General features: G+C 30.1%; 1 protein-coding gene across 1 annotated transcript; it reads right to left on the bottom strand.

Annotated features, from left to right (window-relative positions):
• Positions 1 to 256: 256 nt before the first annotated feature.
• Positions 257 to 7,825, bottom strand: LOC123654253 (monocarboxylate transporter 3-like). The gene is made up of 10 exons (XM_045590170.1): positions 7,703 to 7,825; positions 7,312 to 7,438; positions 5,814 to 5,956; positions 5,170 to 5,272; positions 2,319 to 2,495; positions 2,087 to 2,225; positions 1,860 to 2,007; positions 1,541 to 1,688; positions 747 to 938; positions 257 to 432 (listed from the first exon to the last, which is right to left on the bottom strand). The coding sequence occupies exons 1-10, from the start codon at positions 7,796 to 7,798 to the stop codon at positions 281 to 283; spliced, it is 1,425 nt and encodes a 474-aa protein (XP_045446126.1). The 5' UTR covers positions 7,799 to 7,825; the 3' UTR covers positions 257 to 280.
• Positions 7,826 to 10,179: the final 2,354 nt, after the last annotated feature.

Genomic DNA, 10,179 nt, shown 5'->3' with positions numbered 1-10,179 from the left:
CACTTATAGAATAACGTGCCTATTTGATTGAATTCAGAAAGAGGGACTCATTTACAAAGTAGTTTTGGAAATTATCTCTAAGAAGTTTTAATACACATGTACTCTGTACAAATCATTATATAAATTGTTAGAACAATAAACTAGACTTAAATTAATCTCATTTTCGAAATGTTATTAAACAATTAGTTAAATAAGTAAGTAATGTATTAATATTGTTCTCTAAATTTAAAAATAAACATGACATACATAATAATAATACAATACAAAACATTTTTATTAATCACACTTTTGAAACATGTTCTTTTGGTTGTCTCTTGTGTTTATTCTTTTTGTAAATTAATTCTATGGTCCAGAAGATGATCACTACGCCAATACACGATGTTAATATGTAGAACGCAGTCGAGTAACTATCCGTCAAATCACGTATAGCGCCTGAAAACACGTTAATTATTTATGTTCAAAAAATCGTTAAATTTTTGTGCAGTTTCGGTAAAAACAAAGATGTTGCTTTTATCGATATGAAAAAAGAAAATGTAAGGGAAAAAGTATATGCACATATTTTATGTTGGTATACCTATCTATAGCAGTTATTCAGATATGTAGTGATTATGGTAGAAATAAATACCATCCAAAGGTCGATTGTTTTAGTGATAGAAAATTACAGTATCATTAAGTCAAATGGAACATTTTTTTTTTTGCAATAAAATAAACAACGACAGTACTTGTGAATAAATAAAATATCTCACCTATAATAGGACCAACAACTATATTAAAAAATCCAAAAAGTAGGAATAACAGTCCGATAGCACAGCTAAATTTTTCTGGTTCCACAGCGTCCGCTACCACTACTTGAATAAGCGTCAATATAAAGCATCGTGAAACTCCCATTACAGTAATAAATACTATAATCACCAACTTATTATCTGACCAGAGCATTCCTGAAAGGTAAAATATTTTAAGTGGCTAAAGACCTTATTACCGAAACTTTTAAGTATATAATCGCATTAGTAAGAATTTATCTATTCATTTTAGTCTATTATTTCACTATAGATATCCTTCTTCGATAAATGGGCTATCTAAAACCGAAATAATTTTTCAAATTTGACCAGTAGTTCCTAAAATTAGCGCGTTCAAGCAAACAAACAAACTCTTCAGCTTTATAACATTAGTATGGATTGGTATAGATTATAGGGTTATTACTAATTATTATTGTGCGTCAAAAATTTCAAATGATTTATGAAGTTTTGATAAAGATATATCATTAATTCATTATCAAACAAAAAATCAATAAAGTTCGTGTACATTTCAGAAATATTGTTATATAATATAATAAAGCATCATAAAATTAAGCGTGCTAAGGTCTGCTAGCTCGGATCGGTCCAGTGATTTTATCCTTTCTATCTTCTCTTGTATTTGATCTTTATATCTTTAAAAGCCAATTTGTGTAAAGAAATATTAGAAATGAAACGTCATACTGGAGTTCGTATGAGCATGTAGTAACTATAAAGGTTAGGCGGTATTATTTTTAATAGGGTCGTACCGATTCTGGAAATAAATGTTAATACTAGTCCAATAACATAAGTCTCATGGCTTCCAAATTTAAACAGCCAATTGCTAATGAATATAAACAAGAATCTTGTCGCTACATCTCCTGACGCGTACATTGAAAGAGCCCATGCTACATCGTCCTATAAAAACGACAAAAAATAATTAAGTACAAGCTAATTTTAAATGTTTAAAAAATGAAAATTATAGTAAAGATGATTAACACTGACCGAAAACGTATTAAAAAAATAACATAAATGTATAATATAATAGAGTGATACATATAGTAAGAATTGAATTCGATCAGAACTTACATCGTTCAATCCTATCGCATATAAAGCTTGTGGAAGCAACGTTGTAAATGTGAATTCCGCGAAAATAACAAAAGCCATTCCGACACAAGCATTAGATAATACAAAATTCTTGAATATTGATACATCTAAGATACTTGAAATAATAGTACTGAAAAAAATATTAAAAATAATATCAACAATAAACTTATGTAAATATGTGCAATCAAAATTAGTTTGAAAGATGTTACTTTATAAAACTACTAGGTTCTTGACCTTTGACATTTTCTGCCTTGTTGAAGTTTTTTGCATCTTCGGCTGATTTTATCATGTTCGTGTCTTCATTACACGTCCTAGGATTTTCTTCAGGTCTCAAAAGAAGTTTACTTTCTAAAAATATATGATTAAAACTATTATATAATATATTTTTATATTTCTACCCGTACAATACTTTATACGAAGTTAACAATTCAACTAATATACCGTTTTCTTTGTCTTCAGGTACTTCGACTTTCTTCATGTGCCATTCTACTGGTTGCATTAGTGCTGTTCCTACTATGCTTTGTAAAGAAATGGCTGACACAAGTAACAAAGTTCCTCTGAACCCGTATATTTCCATTGACCACTTTATAAACTGAGGTGAAAAAAGCGCAGCTAATCCTGAAATTACAGTAGGAGTATTGTGAACTAGTATTATTTATATGAATGTTGATACTAGGCAATTTTTTTTATATGACTAGGTCGGCCAACAAGCGTACGGTTCACCTGATGATAAGCGATTACCGTAGCTTATAGACGTCTGCAACACCAGAAGTATCACAAGCGCGATTACGACCCTATCCCCAATGCCCCCGGAGCTAGTCACTTTACTCACCAATAGGAACACAATAGCATATATAGCTTTATATTTTGTGAGAACATTTACCATAGTAATATATATATATATATATATATATTTAAACCATCAGAAAAAAGAGATTTCAACGAACAAAAAGCCCACCTACTTATTAAAAAAAGCTGATATTTTGACATGAGAATTTTTGATTGAAAATGAGGGTGCTTTTTCGGTGTGTTTGGAACATAAAAAGATGTTTTCATCAAACTTCGTAGAAAAAATCTTGTAAAAGCTAAAAATAAAAAACCAAAAAATTGGTTTTTTGAATTTGTCACATGAATTTATAACCTTAGAATTCTAAAAAAATAAAAGTGAAAAAAGTGTAAAAACAAAAGTTGTAGATCTTTTTTGTACCTACAACTTTGCCATTGGACTTTTTTCCATAGGACTTGTAGTTTAGCTAGAAATCGAGAAAAACCATTTTTCACCCTTAGCTCCTCTTACGACATCCACGGAAAGAGAGATGATGGCTATATTCTTTACTGCCGTAACCACCCAAATATATCGTAGAGGCTGAAATGCCCAAATTAGTTTCCTAATTCAGGTTGTCATCAAATCTACAACGAATACCAAGACAATCTCTGTAAACCATAATCCTAAAGTATTTTGCAATTGAGACATTAATTATTTTAGGACAGTTAAAATTAGAATTTAGGGCATCAGGGCATCTATGAATTTTTATTACAAAACAAGGTGTTGGTTGAGTTTCACATTAAACTTTGTAAAGCAAACGTGATTTGTTTTGGAAATGTTCAAAGTTAGTGAATTCTCATTAAGCCACTTTGTCGCCTTGGACAACTCTAATTCTGTTTTCGTTACAAAGATAACGGTAGTATCATCTGAATAGGAAAATAACTGGCTCTACCTAAGTTCCATATTATGTAATTGATACTTGTATATAAAAAATAGAATCAGTCTAATCGTATCTTTTTGGGGGCTCCGTATTTAAAAGTTACAGACTTGTCCCTAAAATATCTCGGGTTCTAGTTAACTCAATATAATGAGTGTTTCGAACTTTGACCGTGACGCGAAGAGTTTTTTTAAATTTAAGAAAACTATGAAACACTTTTTGTTTTTACCGACCGTTGCATAATTTATTTGCTCAGATCCTCTATAGATAAACCTTACGTACGTACCATTTTTTATTTACTTATTAATAATATTATTGAATGTGTTGAGATAGTTTAAGAATATTTTGTTCAGTGTTTTTTAAAATAATTTTTGGAATAATAGTCAAAACAGATATTTATATAATTAGTGATTTATTTCACTTGTACACAGGAGTGATAAGGGATGGCATAAATGCTTATCTTCATCGAAGATTAAATTAATCGAATCACTAGCAACAATTCCCTCGAATTTTTATTTCAGAAATGCTGTTGCGATGTTGTCTCATTCTGTTTCGCTTGAATATAAGATCATAAATATGCTCTCTCATTCAGATGGGTCTGTATCTAACGTTCGTGTAGCAAAAGAAAGAACTGGAAGTCAGAAATAAAACAACTAGTACAAACACTATAACAGTTTCCACTACCGGTAAAAGTCTAAGCAAGAGATCTGCCTATACTCGAAAAAAAAGTTGTAGACCGGATTGACCGATTCTAAGTGTGTCACTGTTAACTTAAAAATCTTGATGATAGCTGGATGGTTTTTGCATTCTAGGGGCCTTAAATCGTATTACTTATCATTATCGTTACACAGTATAAATTAAAGTCGCTTCCCTTTGTCTGTATGCTTAGATCTTTAAAACTGCGCAACGGATTTTGATGCGGTCTTTAGTAAATCGAAAGATCCCAGAGGAAGATTTATATGTATACTACATGCATAATATAGTAGAGGAACACTGGTAGTTTTATAGGTTTCTAATGTGATGTTGTAAATAAACGCGTTTTTTGCGCTTACATTGCAAATATTTATTTTATATTTTACATTTAGTATCAGAATTGCACCTGTAGTAGTTAATAATATTTTACTGATACAACCAACTGTTTATTTTTTTATATATTATAATTTAAAATTTCTAATTAATTCATTCGAATTCAAATTCAAATTTCGATACCTTTTTATGCGTGATTTTTAAACGCTCATATCATTAATACGTAAATTTTTCTGCATTGTATTTCGTAATGTAGTAAATGTATCGGATAAAGCGCAGAATATCCTCATTCATCCAAGACTTGGGTGTACGTTTATTACTAGCAATGGACATACTCTTAGCACGTTTCTTTAAAATTTTTTGCATTACTTCAGTAAAATTTATTCGAAATAAAATACAGTTTAGGTATTCAAGTTAGTAGTAACTTAAACTTAATAATTTTCATTTTATTTTTTTAATTTAAATACGTATTGCAAAATTCTAACAGAAATATCGCCGCATCAGGATGTTGTTTCTTACACAACTCGAGTTTGGTTTAAATAAATAAATAAAATATTACCAACCTACAATAGTGTGTACGATACTAACAGCCAGTAGTCTCTTTTTAACGAAATAATTATTTAATGCAGTACAGGACAAATTATATAAAACGCCATTTCCGCAGCTCTGAAACATAAAAAATACTTGTAGTAACTACAGAAATACGTTTTTCAAATTGCAAACACCTTTTTATAGTAAAAAGTCTCAGCCACTTTCAATTGGGATTGAATTTAATCCCACTATAGAATATAGAACCACATATAATCGTAGATCTTCATTTAGAGCTACTAGGTAATGACAACTATTATATTACAATTTTAATTTCAATTTATGAAAAAGTTATGCAACGCTGTGGCCATATATCTTATAATAATGACTAAGTCCTGTACTTTGTAAACCATTTAAGTTACAATTTTAATTTTCAAAATTATAATATAGGTTGGGTTGTCTGGAAGAAATGGCTAAATAGCCATAAGTCCGCCCATTGTACATCACAGTCTGTAAATGTTTTTAAATGTGTTTAATGTTTAAAATGTAGTTGTGATGTACAATAAAGTACAAATAAATAAGTCCCTTTAATATCAATCCCTGATGTGATTATAAACTTTGTAAAAATAACAATTTAAAATATTTTTACGAACTCATTATATATAATATAATATATTACCTGTAGAAATCCAATTGAAATAAAAAATATAATTTTTGATTTAACAAAAACGACCATAAATGTTCCAGTATTGAATGCCGCCGCCGTAATTATGCCCAGTTGACGTATAGAAAGAAACTTCAAAAATGGAGCTGTAAATATTCCTAAAAAACAGAACAATACAATTAATTATATAAATGTAACAATAAACAGATAGATAATGGTGGAAATGTTTATTCGTATATATTTTTTAATACCACTACTTCTCAGTAGCAGAAAATTTCAATTCAGTACACCAAGTTATGAAATGTGCAATTAATAGTAATTTTGGATAATAGTAGCGTTAAACGTACGCTCCGCTTCAGCCTGTAATATCCCACTACGGGCATAGGCCTTTTTCCCTATGTAGGTAAAGAATCAGAGCTTAATCCACCACGCTACTCCAATGCGGGTTGGCGGATATATTCCCTATTGTGAGTAACGATCGTTATCAGCTGTGCCCTCCGAGGCATGGTGGGACCCACAAGGACTGCCTAAACACCCAGACCACGGCAGGGATCGAGCCCGCAACTGCCAGCGCCACAGCCACAAACCAGTGCTGTGACCGTTGCGCGAACGCGGTGTCTTAAGTCTTAGCGTTAAACGTGTTAAGTTTTAATAATAACTATTGGATTTCTTTTAATTTATTTCAAAGATATGGTAAGTTTTCGGCATCATGCGTAGCCTCACCTTTATTTATACATATATTGCATAACGGCAAACATACATCTCTTATGTAATCTCTGTAAGTCGCATTAATTTTCAGCGTTTCATAAATAATTGCTATAGTTATGTTTTGTTTGAAAATATCGTTATTGGAATGTTTTTATTTGAAATATTATATTTATTTAATTTTCTATACTTTGTGTTGCTAATCAGCCAGTGAAACAATATAAGATATCCTGCTTTTACATTTAAATGTTGAGGTAGATTTCAACAAATAATTAAGGCAGAAATGTAAAGAAATGTCCGTAACTATGACATATATATATATAATTACTTCCTTGATTTTAAGAATAAATAATGTATAAATAAGTGCCCCTGCATTCAACAACGTAACTTTGTTTACGTTCCATACTCAAGGTTCTCCAGTAGAATATGAATCTCGAGATGGAGTTCACACAAAACACCAGAACAAACTTCCAAAATACGAAAAAAAATTCTATCAGAGATAAATAAAATTATGTAATCAGTTGCGATAACTTCTTTAATTTGTTGCTATTTTAATTTATTTATTTTTAAGTGTTGCGTTGAGGATTTTTTGCGTATACTTCCGAACATGGCAAGTAAAAAATAAACCTTAAAACGCCGTAAAAATGATATTAGGCGTAATTCCGAACTCTGAATGACTTAAACAATTCAAAGTATGACACGCGACACGAGACATTGAAATAGAAGAGTAAATATAAACACGAGGAATCCCTGTAGGCCGAAGTTTTTCCTATCATAAAAATATTTGAAGTTGATTAAAGTAGCTTACCTGATATTGCGACAAAAAATGCTCCTATTCCGTTTAACAATGTGACGCTTGTTGAGTCCATTTTCAACTCAATAAACAGAGTCTTGTATAACATACCGAAGCAAGTCAAGAATGCGGTTATGGTAGTCTATTCAGAAACAAAAATTTGATAATAGTGAAAACCAACATATTATTACATGTTTCTTAGATAAAATTTAATAAAAAATTTCACGTTGTCAAATGTACTTAACTGAATCGCTAGATTTATTATAATATATTCATTTAGTTGAAAAAATATATAGACTTAGAGGTAAAGTCAAGCAAATCTCAACTTAACAATTTGGTTAACATTATTTTCGGATCTCATTACAAATTTTTGTAATTATAAAAAAATATAGATAGAAATGCTTACTAAATTAATAACGGCTGCTATACAAATCATGTAGCCCCAACCTCCATCTGGTGCTATGAGCTCATATTTTCTACTGTTCACTACCTTGTCACCCATTTTGAGTAGTCACTACGAAACGCTGCCGATAAATGAACCTTACATCAAATACATCATCTTGGCTCATTATCTCAAGCAAATAGTCTTGTCTTGTATGAAGTTTGATTGGCGTAATTATATGTATATTTTAATTCTGCATATTTTGTTATTTATTGTTTAAAATTAATATTTCAAATCTCTATTTCAAGACTTTTGAAGCTCCTTAACTATAATAATATTTCAACTTTGAAAATATTACACTAATATTGTCATAAATAAAACAATGGCTTTGGAAATATGGAGCTCTTAGACAAAAAAAAACGACATAAATAAACATAATACGTAAGAAGCAAAATTTAAACTGTAATTAAAAATAAATTCAACTCAAAATAATTAATTAATTGTGCTTGCTTAGTAATACAACATAAGTAAATGAAGTAAATAGTCAAGCGTCATCAAAGATTACTCAAAAAGTACTCATTACATCTCGATCAAATTTAAATAGAATAAGACAAGTATCAGCTTTCGAATAAAACAAGAATCATCAAAATCAGTACACCCGAAAAAAAATTTAAGCCTAATACAACGTAGGTCAACAAAAAAGTTTGAAAACAGTAAATTAATAACGCATTATAAAATTACTCAAAAATTACTTGTTAGATCTGAATTAAATTTTAATTGGACCACATGACACGCACTACCTTTCAATTAAAAAAAAAATGATCCCAATCAGTTCATCCAGTCAAAAGTTCTGATGTAACATGAAAATGAAAAACTTTAATCGACTTGAGAATCTCCTCTTTTTTTTGGAACTTAATTAAAAATATTGAAAACCGATAACATAGTACCGATGATAATATAAACTGATACGTCTCTATGCTGTACTATTTGCAATTGTAAAACCAAAAATAATTAAATGGACGTAATTCGCAAATGGCATGCATTTTAGATTTAATTACTTCTAAAGTCTTCCTAATCTTTTTTAGAGTTCTTTAATAAGAATAGCTATTAATTATTTTAAGCCATCACTAACCAAAAGAGATAAAAATAATTGTGTGTGCTCGCAAAAAAACCGAGTTTAATTACATTGATAAGTAATTCAACGTAAGTAGACAAAAAAATAATTAAGTAAATGCGCGTTATAAAAGATATACTCAAAAAGTACATAACGCGTTATAAAAGATTATTCAATAATTGTGTTTGCTCGCAAACGAAAAAAAAAACCGACTTCAATTACATCGACAAGTAATACAACGTAGATCGACGAAAGAATAGTCAAGCAACTACGCGTTATCAAAGATTACTCAAAAAGTAGTTATCAGATCTCAATAAAATTTTTATGTGACCATATGATAAACATCAGCTTTCGATTAAATTAAAAATTATCAAAATCGATACACCCAGTAAAAAGTTATTACGGATTTTCGAGAGTTTCCCTCGATTTCTCTGGGATCCCATCATCAGATCCTGGTGTCCTTATCACGATACCAAACTAGGGATATCCCCTTTCCAACAAAAAAAGAATTGTCAAAATCGGTACATCCAGTAGAAAGTTATGCGGTATAATACAACGTAGGTCGACGAAAAAAGCGTCAAGTAAAAACGCATTATTAGATATAACTCGAAAAGTAGTTGTTAGATCGCAAATAAATTTAAATGGGACCAATTGGCACACACTATCTTTCGATTAAAACAAAATTTGTCGAAATCGGTCCACACGGTCAAAAGTTCTGATGTAACATACATAAAAAAAAAAAAAAAAAATACAGTTGAATTGAGAACCTCCTCCTTTTTTGGAAGTCAGTTAAAAAGCAAATAACATGCACAAATATAATATCGAATTGAGAACCTCCTCAGTTTTCGATGTCGGTTAAAAAAGCAAAAAACAAACGAGGAAAGTTGAACACGGTAGTTATTATGTGAGTATTATATAGTATTTACATTGTCATTACCTCTTAGACCATATCAAGATATTTCTTTTGTAATCATTTCAACAAACACGTGATTGTGAAAAGATATTAATTTTAACACTGCTTTTTCATATTTTAATTATTGTACATAAGTAAGAAGCAGCATAATAAAAACTATTATAAAAGTGAAAAATAAAAAGTTCCTGTCATTGTTTATAATAAAAATACCCCACAAAACGTACAGTTTTGTGGTACACTTCATAGAAAAACTATCGCATTAGGCTTAACATAGTGATTTAAATATATGTCTAATTATGATATATATGACTAGCCCGTTGGCACAGTTTGTAGTGGCTTCTGTTCCTCGGCTAATGCTTTCTGTTCCTCGGATTGCGGGTTCGATTCCCGCCTGAGTCTGGTTGTAATATTTGTATTTATATATTTATATATGTATTATTTCTATATATATATTTATCAAAAAAAAAATTGTTA

The sequence above is a fragment of the Melitaea cinxia genome, chromosome 1, assembly GCF_905220565.1.
Source record: "Melitaea cinxia chromosome 1, ilMelCinx1.1, whole genome shotgun sequence".
Classification (NCBI taxonomy): domain Eukaryota; kingdom Metazoa; phylum Arthropoda; class Insecta; order Lepidoptera; family Nymphalidae; genus Melitaea; species Melitaea cinxia.
The sequence above is the reverse complement of the archived record's forward strand: the minus strand, read 5'-3'. Positions and strand labels throughout refer to the sequence as shown.

Coding starts and splice junctions, on each gene's coding strand:
- LOC123654253 (XM_045590170.1), bottom strand. CDS start 7,798: ATGGGTGACAAGGTAGTGAACAGTAGAAAATATGAGCTCATAGCACCA. Junction 2,226..2,318: donor ACCTGAAGACAAAGAAAACG/GTATATTAGTTG, acceptor ATATATTTTTAG/AAAGTAAACTTCTTTTGAGA. Junction 1,689..1,859: donor ATGCGATAGGATTGAACGAT/GTAAGTTCTGAT, acceptor TCGTTTTTATAG/GACGATGTAGCATGGGCTCT.